This window comes from Chionomys nivalis, chromosome 25 (genome assembly GCF_950005125.1).
Source record: "Chionomys nivalis chromosome 25, mChiNiv1.1, whole genome shotgun sequence".
NCBI lineage: Eukaryota > Metazoa > Chordata > Mammalia > Rodentia > Cricetidae > Chionomys > Chionomys nivalis.
In genome coordinates this window covers 6,745,792-6,765,466 of record NC_080110.1, presented here as the reverse complement: position 1 = coordinate 6,765,466, position 19,675 = coordinate 6,745,792, and the positions used below count along the sequence as shown (strand labels likewise).

At 41.8% G+C, this 19,675-nt stretch overlaps 1 protein-coding gene across 1 annotated transcript in view; it reads left to right on the top strand.

Moving 5' to 3' along the window:
- Apaf1 (apoptotic peptidase activating factor 1) overlaps positions 1-19,675 on the top strand; it is a 68,854-nt gene that overhangs the window by 33,724 nt on the left and 15,455 nt on the right. Inside the window, exons 17-22 of the mRNA XM_057758085.1 lie at positions 789-950; positions 5,699-5,827; positions 8,432-8,557; positions 10,205-10,324; positions 14,825-14,941; positions 17,133-17,258. Of these exons, the coding sequence (XP_057614068.1) occupies positions 789-950; positions 5,699-5,827; positions 8,432-8,557; positions 10,205-10,324; positions 14,825-14,941; positions 17,133-17,258 (780 nt within the window). The remainder of the gene's footprint in view (positions 1-788; positions 951-5,698; positions 5,828-8,431; positions 8,558-10,204; positions 10,325-14,824; positions 14,942-17,132; positions 17,259-19,675) is intronic.

Below are 19,675 nucleotides of genomic sequence, written 5' to 3'. Positions count from 1 at the left end.
GTGGAGCTGCAGTTGTCCCCGGGTGAAGTGTTGGGGGTGGACAGCTTTGTGTGTGTGTGTGTGTGTGTGTGTGTGTGTGTGGCCAGCCCTTGGTCTGGGACATGGTAGTGCTTGTGAAGCCAGGACCTTGCTCCCAGTCTGAGAGAGCAGAGAGAACAGCTATCTTTTCAGAGGCTGTTGCTTGTCGAACTTGTCTAACTGCTCTAGAATAAAGGCTTAGTGTACCTCGTGCTCCCTTTCTCAGGAGCTGGTTAGCTCTGCAGCACTGCGTAGCCCCACCAAGCACAGCAGAAGCCTTGCTTCCTCTCAGGATAGCCGTTCCTCCCTCTGGGGTCTCTATCTCTGGATGCCTACCAGGCCCTGGGCAGAACAGTTTCCTGCTGCGCTTGTGATAGACTTGAAGCTCAGCTCATGCCCAGCAGAGGGCAGCAGCTGCCAGCCGTGAGGCTTCTCCTAGGCCTCTCACTGTTCACACCGTATTCAGCCACTCCACACCGTACCAGGCCCAGTTCCTTTTGAGATGACATCTCATGTAGCCCAGGCTGGCTTCAAACACATGATCCTCCTGCCTCAGCCGCAAAGCACTAGCATTACAGGTGTGCCAAACTGTGTGCAGCTCAGTTAACTTCGGTGTGAAATGTAATCTGGACTTCTTAATTTAAAACCTCATAAAAAGTCGGATATTTGTAAAAAATTTCATTAGGAGAGTACGTTTGTGTGACATGTAATCTAGTTCAATTCCAGAGGTGTGGGTTGGGAGTAAAGCGATTGTGTTGTTTTGAAAACAGCTTTGGGAAGTGAGATCAGCAAACGAGAAGAAAAGCATTAACGTGAAGCGGTTCTTCCTGAGTTCAGAAGACCCTCAAGAGGACGTGGAAGTCATGGTGAAATGTTGTTCCTGGTCTGCAGACGGCTCTGAAATCTTAGTGGCGGCCAAAAACAAAATTCTCGTAAGTCAGGCCATCTTACTTCACTCTGACGGAACAGTTTCCACTTTCTGGTGTGGCTCTGTGATTGGAGCAGGCTTCCCAACAGCTCGTGATTCTCTGGAGCCCTGTGCTCTGGGGGATACGGAAGGCCTTGTGAGAAGCAGTCAGAGATACTGTTTATTTTCCCAAGAAAGACAGTGTGAAACAGCTGCTTAAAGCCAAACACTGCTTCAACAGTTCGTAATGTCAGGTCAGTGTTCCTCCAATGCGGTATTTTTTACTTCTTTATTTTATGTGCATGGGTGCTTTGGCTGTGTGTGTTTTTGCATCATGTGTGTGCAGTGCCTGTTGAGGCCAGAAGAGGGTGCTGAATCCCCTGGAACTATAGTTACAGATAATTGTCAGCTGCCATATGGTGCTTGGAATTGAACCCAGGTCCTTTGGAAGAGTAACCATTGCTTTTCACTGCTGAGCCATTTTTCTAGCTCCACTTCAGTTTATTTGAAACAGAATACTTTCTTCGTCACTTAAAATAATTAAAATACCCACTATTGCTAGGCGTCTTAACTGCGGTCATCCTTGTAGATTCCTGGGAGATTCCCTTGTGCTAAGTTTTTACCTCATCCCCAAAGCCCCCTCCTGCTTCTAGTAGTCTCTTTAAGTACTCCCCCCACCAATCTGATCGCTTATGTTCCTGTCCCCACCCTCCCTCAGTCCACTCATGAAATCTCTTCTATTTCCCCTTCTCAGGGAGATCGGGAACCTCCCGCATGAGCCCTTCTTGTAGCTCGGTCCTCTTGTGTCCCCAGCTGTGGGAACAGTGACTGTTCTAACTCTTTACCGACTTTTGAGACCCTGCTCCTTACTCAGTACTAGGGCTCCTCGCCCAGCCTTAATGCATGAGGAAGTGCTGCTTCTTCTTTTTGTAGAAACAAGCTTTGGAGCCTGTCTTGGAACTTACTCCATAGACCAGGCTGGCCTCGAACTCACAGAGATTTACCTGCCACTGCCTCCCGAGTGCTGGGATTAAAGGCGTGTGCCACCACTGCCCAGCCACTTATTCTTTTTTTTTTTTTTAAATATTTATTTATTTATTATGTATACAATATTCTGTCTGTGTGTATGCCTGCAGGCCAGAAGAGGGCACCAGTTCTCATTACAGATGGTTGTCAGCCACCATGTGGTTGCCGGGAATTGAACTCAGGACCTTTGGAAGAGCAGGCAATGCTCTTAACCTCTGAGCCATCTCTCCAGCCCCCTAGCCACTTATTCTTAATGCAGTTTAATATGCTATGTTTTGTTGATATCCATGGGAGACCTGCCCTTTCCTGAGCAGAAACGGAGTGGGTGTGGATTAAAGGATGGGAACAGAGGGGGATTGGGGGCAGGGGCTGGGAGGAGAGGAGAGAGGGGAAACTGCAGCTGGGATGTAAAATAATTAATAAAGTAATTAAAATAAAAACAAAAAAATTGATTTTGATGATTTTCAAAGTACTTAAAAAAGATTTATTTTTAGTTATGTGTATATGTTGTGTCTGTGTGGGGGTGTGGGTGTGTACATGTGACTGAGTGGAGGTGCCTGCTGAAGCCAGAGGCATTGGGTCCCCTGAAGGAACCAAACTTGTGTATTTTGAAGGGCAGTGAGTGCCCTGCTGAGCCGTCGCTCCAGCCTCTTAGTTTTGTTTTGTTTTTGTCCTTCTTCCGATTTGATGACTCTAATGAGAGAAGTGCTCCTTAAGATCTAAATGAGACAAGGAGATTTTCATGAAGTAGGTTAAGACATACAAAAGAGTAAATGGTAAGAAAATACCTTCCTCTTCTCAGATCTCACGCTGTGTGTGTGTGTGTGTTCTGAGTACTCGTCAGCATACATAAGTTAAAATATAAACACTCAAGAGATGTGGTAGATTGCTATAGCTCTGTGGTCACAGTGGGGGAGCTGAGCTCTGAGTAGCCACAGTGGTTTGTCTAAAGTTGGATTGTGAGGAGGGCCAGCTCTGATTTATGGCTCATGGATAGTCGTCCTAACGCTAATCTTAGAAGACACGACTGGTAGGTATTACTGTTTTAGACAACATGACTCAAGGGACCGTCTGTTTATGTATAAACTCACTGGGGGACTGGGTGCTTGTTTACTGGTCTAATAACTGTGGACCTGGGTCCTTGGTTGCTTGTGGATTTATATCCCTTTAGCATGGAACTAAGAAAAAAAATACTTCCCTTTTGTCTTAAGTGTGTTGAAAATCTTTAAAAACAATCATTGCATTTGTAAAATTCAGAGATTAAAAATTTGATTTTTGTTGTGATATATAATGTAAAATTTTCCATTTTAAACTCCTCCCCACCCATAACTAGGGTATTAAGTTAGAGTTATTTATTTATTTATTTATTTATTTATTTATTTATTTATTTATTCTGTATACAATATTCTGTCTGTGTGTATGCCTACAGGCCAGAAGAGGGCACCAGACCCCATTGCACATGGTTGTGAGCCACCATGTGGTTGCTGGGAATTGAACTCAGGACCTTTGGAAGAGCAGGCAATGCTCTTAACCTCTGAGCCAATTCTTCAGCCCCTAAGTTTGAGTCTTGAAGATAAAGGCAAGCACTTACTTCTTCACTGAGTTACAACCTCGGCTCTTTTTCATTTTTATTTTGAGATAGCATCTTGCTAAATTGCGCAGGCTGACCTTGAACACACTAGTATAGCCTAGGCTTGCCCTAGACTTGCAAACCTCTTGCTTCAGCCTCCTCAGTAGCTGGAATTAAAGTTTTTCAAACCATTTTTAAATGTTATAATTGGCATTATAATTATATACATAATGTCGTATAGCCATTACCACAGTTTCTCTCTCTCTCTCTCTCTCTCTCTCTCTCTCTCTCTCTCTCTCTCTCTCTTCTTTTTTTGCAGAATTTCTCTTTGAAGGTCAGGTCTGGCTGTCCTGGAACTTACTCTGTAGACCAGGCTGGCCTCAAACTAAGAGATCCCCCTGCCTCCCAAGTGCTGGGATTAAAGGCACATGCCACACTGCCTAGTTGCCACTGTATGTTTTTGAAGGCTTTCATCACTCAGACAGAAACCCATTAACCACTAATCAGCTAATAATCCTCCATTCTCTATCTCCATTCCCTGGTGACTAACAACATGACACATGAATTCGTCTTCTGGAGACTGTGCAAGTGGAATTATACAATGCTTGGTTTATTTATGCCTGACTCATTTCCTTGGGCACAGTGTTTTAAAAGCTTATTTGTGTTGTAGAATGTGTCAGAACTAAACCGTTTCTCTCTGTATGTGTATACTCACCGCTCACCCTTCTGTGCGGGCTCCTGCTTCCTTCCACCTCTTAGGTGTCGTGAATGATGCTGCAGTAGACGTGGACACAGCATCTGTTTGGGACCCGACTTTAATAAGATTTTTGTCAAGTCCTAATGGAGTTGCCAGATCACTCTGGTAATCTCGGAGGAGGTGGACTTTCCCACAGTGGCCATATTGCTTCCTTTTCTACGAGCAGTTTACAACTGCATTAGCTTCTCCAGTCCTCAGAAACACCTGTTGCTGGATTCCACTAAACATCTTACCTACTTGCCTTTAGAAATTTAGAGCCATTGAGTAGGTGTGAAGTGGCAGCTTGATTTGCATTTATTTATTTATTTATTTATTTATTTATTTATTTATTATGTATTTATGTATACAGTGTTCTGTCTGCGTGTTTTAAAGCCTATTGACTGGATCCCTATTCATCATCCTGAAATGATTGCCTTAGAATTGCCCTTGCCTGTAGGCCTCAGTTTTTCACTCCAGTTCCCCTCTTCCTCCCCTTCTTTCAGATCTCGTATTGTTAGTCTGCTCCTGTCGGACCCTCTCTCTTCTGTCATCCCCAGCTGGGACAGTTCCTGTTTCACATTTGCCATTTTTTTCTGTTATTCTTAGCCACTGATTTTTAAGAACAACCTGCCCTGGGAGACATTTAAATATGATTCCCGTTGTTTGTTTTTGGCCTTCCCTGCTGTGCTTCTTGGCATCGGCATGTGTCCCTGTGCTGTGCATTCGCTAAACCTCTTTATGGCTCCCACTGGAAGCTTTTGTTTTGTTCCTGAGGACTGTCTAGGTTCGGTCTTAAATAACTAGACTGTATCAATATACTGTATGTGTGTATGAAGTATACATAGTCTTACTATTTGGCAAAGCCTTTGGAAGAATATATTCAACATTTGAAAATCATTTAAGAATTGAAATGAAGGTTATATTGATTAAAAAAAGCCTTTTTGGTTCAAAAATGGGAAAGTGATTAATTGTAATGGAATGATTTGATAGCTCTGGAGAGAAATAGAATTGGTTGAGCTTATATTTTATTTTTGCAGGCCTTTGCTTTATATTATTTTGACCGACTTTGCTCCTGGATATACATTTTCTCCCTCGGATCAGAAGCCCCAGGGAGAACTGCACTGTGCTAACTTGACTTCTTTGTTTCTGTTCATGCATTCACAAAGGTGGTTTCTCTCTAGGCCAGCTTGAGAGATTATCTGTGATGAACTTTCCTCTATAGAAGATAGCTTTCGAGATGAGCTATATTTTAAAAATGATATATATAGCAATTCATGCCTATGTAGCTATCAGCATTTATGCCAGTATCAGTAACTATAGGTTTTCAGGACTTACATTTTACATCTGAGATATGAGGAACATCTTTTAAAAATAAATTTAGATTCAGCGTGGGTGTTATTTAGGCTGTTTTGTTTTTATAGCTATCTTTTTATTTTGACAGCTCTTTGATATTCATACTAGTGACCTATTGGCAGAGATCCACACAGGCCATCACTGCACCATCCAGTACTGTGACTTCTCCCCCTATGACCATTTGGCGGTGGTTGCCCTGTCCCAGTACTGTGTGGAGGTGAGTAGTTGAGCTTATTCAATGGAATGTGGTCTCTAGAGAGCCAAGCATGACAAAGAATGGGCTACCTAAGCCCTTACTGCTGAGGATGCTTTCTTGTACAGTTGTGGTTTCTTCATAGCCTAATGACATGTAGCTTTGAGATGTTCAATTATATGACTAGCCAAATTATTTTAATGTGGCTGAAGACATGATTTTACAGTGGTGGAATGGGAGAACTGTTTATCAAGCATTTATTGAATATCTAGCAATAGGAATGATCATTGGTTTTCTAGGTTATAAGATAGGGCATTTCTTTTAGTTTTACCGTGTGTGTGTGTGTGTGTGTGTGTGTGTGTGTGTGTGTGTGTGCATGTGTGTGCACCTGTTCAAGCACATGCAGAGGCCTTAATCTCTTCTCTCTTTATTTCTTTAAGAAAGGCTCTCTCACTGGCTGTTGGCTGGCAGCTGGCCATGGAGTTTTGGGATTCAGCTGTTGTTACCCCTAAATGTTGTGATGACAGGCACAAACGGCCATGCTTGAGTGTCTGAACCTGGGTCTTCACGCTTGCACGGAAAGTGCTCTTACCCATTGAGCCATCTCTCCCGCCCCAATGCTATTCTCTTTAAAATCAGTTAATTCAGATTCTTAGATCCTTTGAGTAGGGTGAGATGGTAGCCCTGTCATTGCCATGCACAAACAGAGGGAGTGATTCTTACAAATTCCTTGTTCTTGTTTACAACTTGGCACTTCCTGGTGAATTTCATGGTCAGTTCCCCCTCATTTCTAAGATCCTTACCTCTGTCATTCTTAGAAAGGTCCAGGAAAGAATGGAATCTCTTCCTTCTTGGAATGTAAGGAAGCTCCAGGTGACAGATGTGATAGGTGCAGTTAAAGAGAGAGAGGAGGGGGACTCTTGAGAGTGCACCTGTGGATCGCTTGAATTTCTGTCCCTTTTTGCTGCATTTTCGAGTTTAGATTCTAGAGATAAGGCAGACTTTTCATAATCATTTTGTAACTGGAACTCAGCAAGTGAAATGCATTGGGCACTTACTTTGTCCATGCTAATTCTGCAATCATAAAGTAGGCCTGTAATTCAAAGTGTAATGAAGGGCACGCAGGCGCATGTGGTACTTCATTAGACTGAAATATGTCTGAGGAAAGTACAGCAGAACCCAGAATGCAGCAAGGATGGTGGCAGACTCCCACAATTTGTAATAAGCATGGATAAAAAGAGAAACGTGGACATGCTACAATTAGTGTGCTCATTTATTGCAGGGCTTTGCAGCCAGTTCAAATGAAGGTTGGATGACAGTATTAGAGAGAAATAATCTTTATATGGAAGCTGCTTATGTTCATCCTGTTATTTTTAGATTGATTAAAAAAGATAAAACATGTACATGATTCCAGATTCCAAGCATTATAGTAAGTCATTTTCAGAGAAATCTCATTGTCATCTGATGTGGGATTCCCCTCTGTATGCTGTGAATACCGTTGGTTAATAAAGAAACCAGCTTGTTCTGAGAGGGTAGAATAGAGCTAGGCGTGGAAAACTAAACTGAATGCTGGGAGAAAGAAGGGCCGAGTCAGAGAGAAGCCATATAGCCCCGCCATGGACAGATACTGGAACTTTACAGATGAATGGAGATGGGTTAATTTAATATATGAGTTAGCCAGAAATATGCTTAAGCTATTGACCAAACAGTATTGCAAATAATACTATTTCTGTGACATTATTTCAGGGCTGAGCAGCCGGAAACGAACAAGCGGCCTCCTACAACAGTCATCGTGACCTCTTTCCTTCCCTCATTTTCCATCTCACAGGCAGCATCTTTTTATATATCTAGGCAGATTTCTATGCACATGCATGTTTATAGCCATCTATATATATATTTATTCTTCTCTTTTTTTTAAAGACAGGGTCTCATGTAGCCCAGGCTGGCCTCAAATTCACTATGTAGCCAGGAATGGTCCTGAACTTTGATCCTTTGCCATCTTGTTGGGTTTTATATGATATTAGAGATGGAGCCCTTTTGTGCATGCTAGGTAAACCTTCACTAGTCAAACCACATTCCCAGATTTTGTAGTTCTTAAAAAAAAGTTTTTATCTATTCTTTGAGCATTTCATACATTTAATTCCTAAATAAAAGGTAATATATATTCTTCATTTTTTTCTGTTAACAGTACATCATAGAGCTTAAGTTATTCGGCAGTATTTTTCTTATTCCATTTTGCATAGTATTCCATTATGTGATTAATTATAGTATATTTATTTAGTTTTCCTGCTGCTTTCAAGGTGTTTTCCTTATGTATATGTTCATGGCTTTTTGTGTGAATGTGTGTGTGTGTGTGTGTGTGTGTGTATGTGTTGTGGCCTGAACCCAGGGCCTTATGTTCACTAAATGTGAGATGTACCAATTGACCTATACCCACATGGCAATTTTTGTTATCTTTGTTTATTTACTATTAAAAATGTAATTATATAATAAATAATCTTATGCATAAGCCATTTTTAAATTTTGATAATGTGTTTTGAGGCTTTATTTGTAGAAATAGTATTGCTGTGTCATCCTTATTTTGAATGTTCTTGTTACATTAAACTGTATTCTTTGTTTATCCTATAGTTGTGGAATATAGATTCACGCTTAAAGGTAGCTGATTGCAGAGGACATTTAAGTTGGGTTCATGGTGTGATGTTTTCTCCTGATGGGTCATCATTTTTGACGGCTTCTGATGACCAAACAATACGGGTGAGAAATATTGAGATTTTCATTTTAAACATTTATTTGTTTTTTGTTTTTGTTTTCGAGACAGGGTTTCTCTGTGTTGCCCTAGATGTCTGGAATGTACTCTACAGACCAGGCTGGCCTCTATCTCCTGAGTGCTGGGGATAATGGCATGTGCCACCACTGCCTGGCTCATTTAAACTAAATTTATAGAGAAATAAATTGCTGGGAAGTATTAGGGGAGGTAAATTAAGAAACTACTATGCACTTATTTATCCCAGAAAAGTGACTGCTTGTGATCAGTCTTGTTCATCTTGTTCATTGGCTGTTCATAGGGCCAGGTGCTGGGTAGAGTCCAGTGAGTAAACTGATCTGGGAAGATGTCTAACTTTTCCCTCTTAGTTCTCCTGTTTAATTATGCGGTGATTCTCGTCACTCGTATATTGTACCTTTTAATTTAGTTGTCATTTATCTCTGCTTTCCCATTCCTACTGTCCATATTCAGATCCTCATCATCTGTTCCCTCTCTGGTACTAGGCTCTGCTGTGTTTTCTTTCTTACTTGACTACATGACGTGTCTAAGATATTGTATTATGTACAGTACAGTCTCACTATTATTTTGAGACACACCCATTTCTGGTTACGTCATTTTTGCTCAGATACAGATAGTGACTCTTGTTCATCAGAGTAAATAGCTCCTTCTAAGTGTACCATTCAGCTCCTCCACAGTGTGATCTCGCTGGCTCTGTCTGTCCTTCAGTTTATCCCTGTAGATAGTGTTTCCCAAATGCCTTGCTTCTGTTCCTTTCCTTACATATATTACCTCACATGCTCGGAATTCCTTCCTTTCTCTACCATCCTAAGGTCTGTTCAAGCCCTCTTTGTTTAGGGGATTATCTGTCTCCCTTAAGGTTATGTAATTCTGTGTCACTTTGGATTGATGCCTGTGGATTGATGTCTTAAAATATCGATTTGATTTTACTCTCTATTTCCAGTATCCCATTGCCCCCTGATTTATTTACATATTTTAGAATAACATCCAGCTGTTTGAGTCTAGGAATCCTAGTTGGTGCTGGTAACATCCAATACAGTGCTTTGTACAAATCATAACTAAAGTTTATTTAATGCTACTCTTTGTTATACATCATGCAAAGTACTGTACATGTACTGATTTACTAATCCTCATAATAGGAAGAGAGCATGACATGTTAGGTCCAGGAAAGGCTACTTACTGTGCCCTCTTCCTAGACCTGAGCTAGACGATAGATGAGCTCAGTGCTTCTTTCTGGAAGAGGAAGAGAGCTGCAGTAAAGCACAGCTTGTCTACGCATCCATCATCATCGCATTCTACTGTAAGCTCTGTGTCGATTGTAGATGGGAGTCAGCCAGTCCTCACCCTCAAATAGCACTGGGCTGACCTCTCAAATGTCACAGAAACATTTTGGTTGCAGAGCCAACAACTCATGTAATAGTGACTATTTTTTACTATAGGACGTGTTAATAAATATTTATTGCTGTTGTATAGCCTAACAGGTGATTTTTTTCTATCCTAGGCATTTTAATTTTGAATTATAATTTTTTGTCTTGCTTTGAAACTGAGAGTCGTCTTTACAGTATATCAGGGAGGACTGGTAATATATTGTTATTTTAGTTTCTTTATCTCTTACTCAGGTCTGGGAGACGAAGAAGGTATGCAAGAACTCTGCCGTAGTGTTAAAGCAGGAAATAGACGTCGTGTTTCAAGAGAATGAAATGATGGTCCTTGCAGTTGACAACATAAGAGGCCTACAAGTGAGTCTGCTTTAGACAGTGTTGGAAAGATGGTTTTGGTTGGACTCATCCTTTTCTTTTTTCTGTTTGTATTTTGGGTACAGGGTCAGGAGTAATTGGTTCTAACAGATGCCTGCTAGGCATTAGTTGAATAAATACATGACTCTTGAGTTGAGGTTTGGATATGCCAGTACTTAGAATTAAATTATATACTATTTAAAAAGAAATAACCTCCTTTATTAACCTTGTTTCTCTCTTGCTGTCTGTGATCACTTCCCTTGGGGTCTTGAGAATCCCACAAAGACAAACTTTAGCTTGTTCACCATAGTAATTTGGATGTGTCTGATAGGGGAACAAGAGGTGAACATACTAACTGAAGCATTTTTTTCCAGGGGAAGGAAAGTAGGGTCTTTGGAAGAACAAGAATCATCTTAAGCGAAGGAGTCTCAGTCATCAGAGGTGGCGGGAGCTGGACTTCCCATACTGAGGCACTCCTGCTCACCAATTCGCTTACTCACACATCTGTCCAGTTGTTTTTGAATACTCACTAGTCCTGGAGAAGGAAGGATTGTGTTGATAATATTAGAATAGCTACATTGCTGGAGATTCGAACAGCTTACCTCAGACTGACCAGTCCCAGGGGTCCCATGGCATAGGAAAGGTACTTAAAGCCTCCGAGCACTTGTAAGAGAGCTAGCAGGTGACCTAAGGGATGTTGCCATCCAGGAGGTCAGCGCTACTGAGCCAGTGGCCTCTGAGCAGAAGTCCATTCAGCTGGTACCACCCTGATAGAGAAGCCTTGGAAGTAGGGGTGGCATCGTGAGTGCTGGCCACAGGAAGGACGCTCCCTTCACCCAAGAGATTGTCTTCATGATGGCTGACCCCTGCAGCACAGCTGGATGGTAGCCCTTCCTGGGAGATACCATTGTGAGCAGCTGAGTGACAGTGAATTGTGGCTAAAAGGGGTGGCAAGGGCAGTGGCCAGAGAAAACATGTCACTGGGATCAGTGTGGCAAATGGTCACTCTTGCCCTGAGATTCTCTTGAGAGATAGGCGTGGAGAGGACAGAAACCCTATTGTAGCAGAGGATAAACCATCCTCTAAATGATTCTTGTATTATTTTAGAGCCTCTCATTTGCTCTTAGATCAAAAACACAATCTGCAGTAATCTGTTTTTCCCGGTGGTGGTCCTCAGGATCAGACCCAGGGTCTTGAGCTTGCGAGCCCAGTGCTCTAACACTGAACAACTATACCTCTAGCCTTAATAGTTTCTAGGAAAGGCTTTATGATAATCTGATCTGTTGGACTTTCCTTTTCTTTTTAAAAACTTTATTTTTAGCCGGGCGGTGGTGGCGCACGCCTTTAATCCCAGCACTTGGGAGGCAGAGGCAGGCGGATCTTTGTGAGTTCGAGGCCAGCCTGGTCTACAAGAGCTAGTTCCAGGACAGGCTCCAAAACTACAGAGAAACCTTGTCTCGAAAAACTATATAAAAAACAACTTTATAATATTTTATATATTTTAGTGTTTGCCTGAGTATATATCTGTATGTATTCCATGTGTGTGCATGCCCACGAAGGCCAGAATTGCATCTCACGGAGCTGGAGTTACACACCATTTTGAGTTACCATGTGAGTGCTGGAAACTACACCCTGTCCTCTGTCAGAGCAGGAAGTGCTCTTCTTAACCACTGAGCCAGCTCTCCAGGTCTGGAGTTTATTTTTCTTGAATATTTATTTTTACTAACATTAGGGAACAGGAGCATGCGTGGCAGGATGGGATGAGAAAGTGAGGTACAACAGGAGAGAACAGGGGACCAGCAGGCTGCGGGCAGAGCTTGGCGCTACAGCTGGAGTGCTTGGGTGCCCGGCAGACTAGTTCCAGCTGGCTCTGAGATGACGGAGCTTTGCCACTTCTCTGAAGCTCATTCTGTCCCTGTTAAAGCCCTTCTCATTTTCAGCAGCCTGGGAGCTGGTTACAGGGTAAGGCAGAATCTGATTTTAGGAGACCCTTATCTGGGAGTCCAATGTTTATGGTATGTGGTGACTTGTCTCCAACTGCCTTGAGTTTTAGAGTCAAGTTATAAAAATCTTTAAATTTGTCCCGATTTGTATTTTATAAGTTCACACACCATCTTCTCAATATGTTGATCAGTGTTCTGTATTTATGGGATAAACGTGGATAGGAACTTGAATATGAATTCCTTACTTACTGTTTTTTTAATAGACTGAGCTTTTGCTTGGGGTATCTCTATTGTAGTTCTTTCCAAGTTCATTGTTCCCATGCTTGTATTTTTTAAAATCAAAACTATGCAACGTTTCAGTAACAGTTGTCATAACCAAAGGATGATGAGGTTGCTTGACTATAAAATGTTATCTTACTGTGTGTCTGCAGGAGTTGAGAGGACAGTTTAACTGGCAGATAGTAGTTCCATTAAAGTAAATACCGAATTTTTAAATTACCAATTAGAAAAGTATTGAACTTGATCTTTGTGGAGGAAAATACTTAGTTGTCAGCGGTCAGCTTTTTAAGAAAATATTGTTTAATAGTTTTATACGTGTGTATAGTGCACTTGGATCATGTATACTCCATTACCCTCTCTTACCTCCTTCCCACTCCCATTGAACCCCCTTTTCCAACACGTTGCTCACCTACTTTGTGTGTGTGTGTCCTACTGAGTTAAGATGGCGTTCATGAACAGGATCAGGGTTAGTTACTGGAGCATGGCAGTCCATCAGTGGTGACACAGCTGGAGAAGATGGCTTCCTCTCCCTGGTAACTGTCACCCTCATGGAGGGGGGTGCCTCCTAAGCTCCTCGCCCATTAATAATAGACTTGTTAAAGGGGCTAATCTCATGCAGATGTTATGGAGGTAACCATGGTTACTGTAACTTCATGCATGCAGTGGTCATGCCATATCTAGGAGACGGCATTTTACAACACACTTCTCTATTTCCTGGTTTTACATTCTTTTGGTCCCTTCTTCTATGATGTTCCTAGAGCCCTGGAGGGGTGATGTAGTTGTCCTACATAAGGTTGACACTCGATAGTCACTTAATTCTCAGCACTGTACTCGCTGTGGGTCTCTGCATTAACTGCTTTCCATTGCAAAAGAAACCTCTTTGACCAGGACTGAAAGCAGCATGAATTAGCCCAGCACTCGGGAGGCAGAGGCAGGCGGATCTCTGTGAGTTCGAGGCCAGCCTGGTCTACAAGAGCTAGTTCCAGGACAGGCCCCAAAAGCTACGGAGAAACCCTGTCTCGAAAAATCCAAAAAAAAAAAAAAAAAAAAAAAAAAAATAGATATTTAGACTGCTCAGAAGGCAGTTTGACAACATTTGTTTAGCAAAATACCAGTAGCAGGTTCCCTGCTTAGGGCCTGCGACCTCCTCAGCCATGGGCTTTTGACCACCAGGTTTACAGTACCAGATAGGAGTTCCCTTTAGGGAGCAAGCCACAAATCCAATCAGAAAGAGGCTGGCTCTCCCCACAGCAGCCAGGCCATTGTTTCACAGTCTCACTTAGCAGGTCTGTGTTGTGCACAAAATGCCCCCAGCGAGGTGAGAGTGTTGATGATCCTTCTTCCCCAGCAGCCTGCAGAATTTAGTCTTGATTTTAAATACCTAGTAGAGCAGAGAATTTTAGCAAACTGTTGTTATAAAGGAAAAGCTACATATTCTTAATCGACCTTATATTCAGAATAGCTGAAACAGTTTTATTGCATGTGCCATGCTGAGAAATAATTCAGATTTTAGATCATAACACTAAGTTAGAAAGGTATCTGATAACTGATTGAAGCTTGAGAAGTATTTCCTCAGTCTTATCTTTTAATTGAGGTACTAAGAAACTTCCTAAGGAACTATACTTTTTTTCCCTTTAGGATTTTAAAAAAATCCTTAGCATTAGGTAGAGGCTATAAAATTATAAAATTGGATAATCTTAGTTTAAATATTGCAAGTCCAGTGTCACGAATCATGCTTTCAAGTTTCTTCTGCAAGATCTACCTCCCCGCCCTAAAGAAGGAAAGAATCTTAATTTATCCTGATTTGTGAGTGACTCAGAGTACATAAATTTCAATTTTGACTTATCATTATGTGCAATGTCTGTTTCAGTTCTGTTTCATAGCCCTTTGAAGATTTCAGAAAAGTGGATTATAACAAATGATAACCCTATTAGGAACAGGCTTTGTGAAGAAATAAAAGACAGGATGTGGGGCTAGCTGTGAGACGGTGTATCAGACAGATGTGTCTCAGGTGGTGGGCACAGCAGCTGCTTTGCAAACCTTTTTAAAGCTTCTTTTATTTTATGAAAATGTATCTGAGCCGCATCAGTGAAATAAAAGGAGAGCACCAAATGCTAAATGCGGCTGCCGAGTTTGCGATCAGTCTTTGTTGTCTCCCTGAGAACTCTTGGTTATTTTCCTTGCTTTCTTTTATTTTTCAATTGAAGTCTGTCTTCTGAAGAATAGCAGCAGAAAGACACACACACAAGCTAATGACTGACTGTGCCTTCTCCTTCATTAGCTCATTGCTGGGAAAACAGGCCAGATTGACTACCTGCCTGAAGCTCAAGTCAGTTGCTGTTGCCTGAGTCCGCATCTTGAGTATGTTGCGTTTGGAGATGAAGATGGATCCATTAAGGTATTCAGTTCTCGTCCTCAGAGCTGTGGCTAGCGCTGTTTATTTAAAACTAATCATATACTTGGCATTGCATTGCACACCTGTACACCAAACCGATCTCCTGTGGTCTAGTAGCGATCATTCCATAGATTGACCATCTCAGCCTGGCTAGTGTTTCCTCACGTGACCTTTATTGCTGCTTCTCGAGCTTTCTGTGTTCCTTATTCTTATTAGTTTTTTTATACATATTTAAAAAAACTAAACAGGTTTACCCAGTTACACAAAAAACATTTCCCCTCTTAGAAATAGCCATATGATATCATTTCCAGATTCTCGAGAATGTCAGTCCAGGGCCCGCTGTGCCCACTGTCCCATCTCCATTTCTGTATTTGATGTTAGGTGTGTCTGTTTTCACCTCCTGAAATCCTGAACTTACCCAGCAAGACCAAATAAATAAATAAAAAGAACCAGGTACTGACACAGAGAAGGTATTATATAGAAATCCTTTTGTATAAAAACATTCTGACCTTTATCCCATGCAAAGCTCATAACAAAAGCACTTGTTATCTAGTTATAAACCTTTTAGAGAACCTTGATTGGTCCTTCTGATTTCTCCTCACCTAGGCTTTTGGGATTGTTTCCTAATTTATTGAGACCTTGGCATTAGCCACATTTATTTTTACCATGGATTGTTTTTCATAAGGGATTACCCAGATGTCCACCAGGTCAAATAACTCCACAGGAGGAGCCTAAAGGCTTGGACACAGTGGGGAGGAGGTGATGTCAGATCCTCCGTCTCCCTTAGCACCTCCAGCGTTGGGTATCAGTTCAGGTTGTGGCAAGTGTCTGACACCCGTTTGTTAAGCACAGGATTGTTGCATAACCACAGATTTCCTTAGTTTCCTCTCAGCCCGTGTTTTGTATTTTTGTGTGGTATTTATTTTGAATGGGGCCTTGCTTTCCTTTTTACTTGTGTTGCCAACTCAGTATCTTTCTCTTTCTGTTTTTACTGTTTTAGTACTTTAAAGCTGCCTTTCAGGTTGTTAACTAATAAGAAAAACACCTCGTAAAACATGCAATTTCAAATGGCGCTGCCCGGCAGTACTGTTTACTGTTCCAGATGCTCTCAGACATCCAACATCTTGGATACTGTGATTTTTGTTTTAGAGATGTCTGATCTCCTAATTCCTGCAGCTTTCCTCAGTGGCAGAGCCTCGTAGTCCAGTATAAGTCTGTGAAGGAATTGATCAACAATCAGTGCTACCCTGCTTTCCCTATAGGAACACTGACTGTCCCACTCTTTTGAGAAGACCCCAGTCATAATATCTCCTTTGCTTTTTTTTTGGATTTTTCGAGACAGGGTTTCTCCGTAGCTTTTGGTTCCTGTCCTGGAACTAGCTCTTGTAGACCAGGCTGGCCTCGAACTCACAGAGATCCGCCTGCCTCTGCCTCCCGAGTGCTGGGATTAAAGGCGTGTGCCACCACCGCCCGGCTCTCTCCTTTGCTTTTTTGAGGGCTTATTTTCTCCCCAACATATGGATTAGATTTCTAGAACCTTGTGTTACAGCATCATCTAATATATCATTTTAACTTGGGCAAATAAAAATACACACATGCACACACCCCCATATGAGTTCCTTTAAAGTATTTTTGGTATAGTTACCATGTTTTGAGTCTGTGTTACAACTTAAAGATTTTTATGTATGTGTGTCCAGGTGTGGAGATCAGAGGCTTTATTGGGGGCATTGTCCTTCCACCACGTGGTCTTCGGGGTCAAACTCGGGCTCTCATGTTCATGCAGCAAGCACTTTATCCCCGGTCCATCTCACCAGCCCGTTACTACTTTCTAAATTTCTGTATTTGGCCTTTTTAAGGCTTGTTACTGGTGCACTATTCCCCAGCCTCCCCATTCCCTTTCTCCCTCGCATCCTTTATCTCATGGGAGTTTTTGTTTTTGATGAAGAGTTTGCTTTGTATCACCCAGGATTTTTGTCCTTTCTTATTCATCATAAACTGCCATTTTTATTTTGGAGGTTGAGGCCAGATTGTCACTTGACGACTCAGGTAGCACTCAGAAGAACTGTTGGTTCCTACTGCCATTGGCCGTTCTAGTGCACACTTGATGGGGGCTGGAGGGGCGGTAGGTGTGCAAGGCGCATGCGTGTATACACTGTGGGGGTGTGTTGATTTTTTGTGGTTTTCTGTTTTGAAGATTATAGAACTTCCAAACAACAGAGTTCTCCGCTCCAGGCTCGGGCACAGGAAAGCTGTGCAGCACATCCAGTTCACAGCCGACGGGAAGACGCTTATTTCAAGTTCCGATGACTCTGTGATCCAGGTGAGAGGCTGAACTGAACACTGTGTTAAGCTCGGTCACTTCAGCGTTCCGACCGGCCACATGGGGTTCAAAGGGTCTGTTGTAGAATATCATTTGAAGGTGTGTTACTTTTGTTTACGCTCTGGAATATTTGTTTAATGATGCAAAGATGTGTTTGAGTGAATACAGTCCACCTGTGGTCTGAGGCTGAGTCAGCAGCTAGCTGACAGCGAGTAGTAGGGAGGTGCCAGGTGGAGAAGGGTTTATAATGAGGGGCGAGAAGAAGCACGAGGAGTTCTTGGGGGACGCCAGGAGGCGAGCGAAGTGAGCTGCTTGCTCTTCAGCCTCTCTGGGGAGCAGGATTCTACCTCGGCCTTTGAGTCTTGAGTTCTTTAGTGGGACAGCGATTTAGGTAAGTTCTCTTAGTAGCTGAGAAAGAGTCGGTGCCTGAGGGAACAATGTCTTCAGACTGCGGCTCTTGCGGCCTAGCCACTGCTGGTAGCAATGGAGTTGCAGTTGCTGACTGTGATAGCCGTAGTTTAAAAGGCAGATGACTAAGAAAAAGTCAAGAGTCCATTTATGTTTTATATTTTTTCGTGTGTGTGGCAATGAGGCAGTTCATTGAGAAGGTTGTTTATTTTGAATTAAGTATTCATTTGAATTCTTCCTATCTTGATATTCATATTTATGTGTGTAAATATATTTTTGCCACATGTATGTAATGTCTTTTATTTTCATTTTTTTTGTTTGTTTGTTCCTTCTTCTTTTCCTGAGTCAGGGCCTTGCTGTGTAGACCAAATGGCCTAGACCTTGCTTTGTGCAGCCCCGACTGTCTTTGAACTTTTAGCTCTCATCCTGTCTCTGCTCCGTGGGTGCTGGGATTGCAGACACGTGCCACCATGCCCCGCTCCAATTCACAGGATTTTATTAAGAAGAATATTTATTGTGCTAATAAACTTTTGCCAAAAACAATTGTAGCTTGCCATAATTATATATATTGAGACTTGGAGCTTACTCTGTATTCTTTTAAAATCCATTTTTTATTAAGTTCTACTATACATACTTAAAATCTGCTGTGAGATTCCTGTGGAGGTTAGACTTCCCCCATTTCTTATTTTTCAGAACTACTACTGGTGGCTTTTGGATATTTAGGTATTTTTAGGTCCTTGGGATCTTGTCTTTTGATGTTTACTTTCATGCCTCCATATGGCATACTTGTAGTGCTATTTTTAATTTTCCTCTCGGGGAGTTGCTGACTTCCCGATAGTGAGGGTTTAGTGTTTGCTCTCCTCCTTCCTTTCCTGTCTTCAACACATGTGCATGCAGATTTACACCCAGATCCATTTATTAGACCCTCTGTCAACAACAGTTTGACAGAATTGTGTTTAGACCCTAAGTATCATCACTGTGACCACGCAGACTGTGTACTAATTTTTTTTTTAAAGATTTATTTATTACATATACAATGTTCTGCCTGCATATGTGCCTGCAGGCCAGAAGAGGGCACCAAATCTCAGTATAGATGGTTGTGAGCCACTGTGTGGTTGCTGGAAATTGAACTCAGGACCTCTGGAAGAGCAGCCAGCACTTAACCTCTGAGAGCCATCTCTTGATTCTTCGTGTGTGTGTGTGTGTGTGTGTGTGTGTGTTTTAATCTAAGCTCTTACTATGTAGCCAGGTTGTCCTGGAACTCCCTATGTAGCATAGGCTTGTTGGTTTTGAACTCGGTATCCTCCAATTCTTGAATGCTGGAATTATATGCAGCACAATCACTCCTCATGGCTGCAATTCCTATCGTTTTATAGTTGAGAAAAATTTAGTCTTTGATTTTGTGTGGCTGGACATTATTTCACCTTAAAACTTAAAGATACTGCCTCATTTTTTCCTTAAGTTCCAAAATTTATATTGAGAAATTTAAAGTCATTTGTGTGTGTGTGTGTTATTGAGACAGGATCTCACTATGTAGCTCTGCCTGGCCTAAAACTTGCTGTGTAGACTAGGCTGGCCTTGAATTTACAGAATCCACCCATCTCTGCCTCCTAGTCCTGGGATTAAAGGTGAACCCCATCATTCTAGGTTTTAAATCTTTCTGGATGATTTCAAAATCTTCTCTGTGCATTTCATGATGGTGTGCCTTCCATTATTTTGTTCATCTTGGCAGTTTGTTTCAAGGAAACTTAACTCTTGAATTACTTCTTCTTTTCCATTTTCCTTTTCTGATGCAATCTGATTCTCTCTGTAAAACTCATTTTTCAAATATTGGTTCCCAGGCCAGTCCTCTGGTTCTCGGTTTTGATTTATTGTTTGAGGCAGGGTCTTTTGTGGCCCAGACTCGATTTGAACTTACCAAGTAGCCATGGATGACTTTTCTTTAGTTTTTTACATTTTTAATGCTCAAGAAATCTTTTTTTAAGGTAGAGCTCACTAGGCAACTCCGG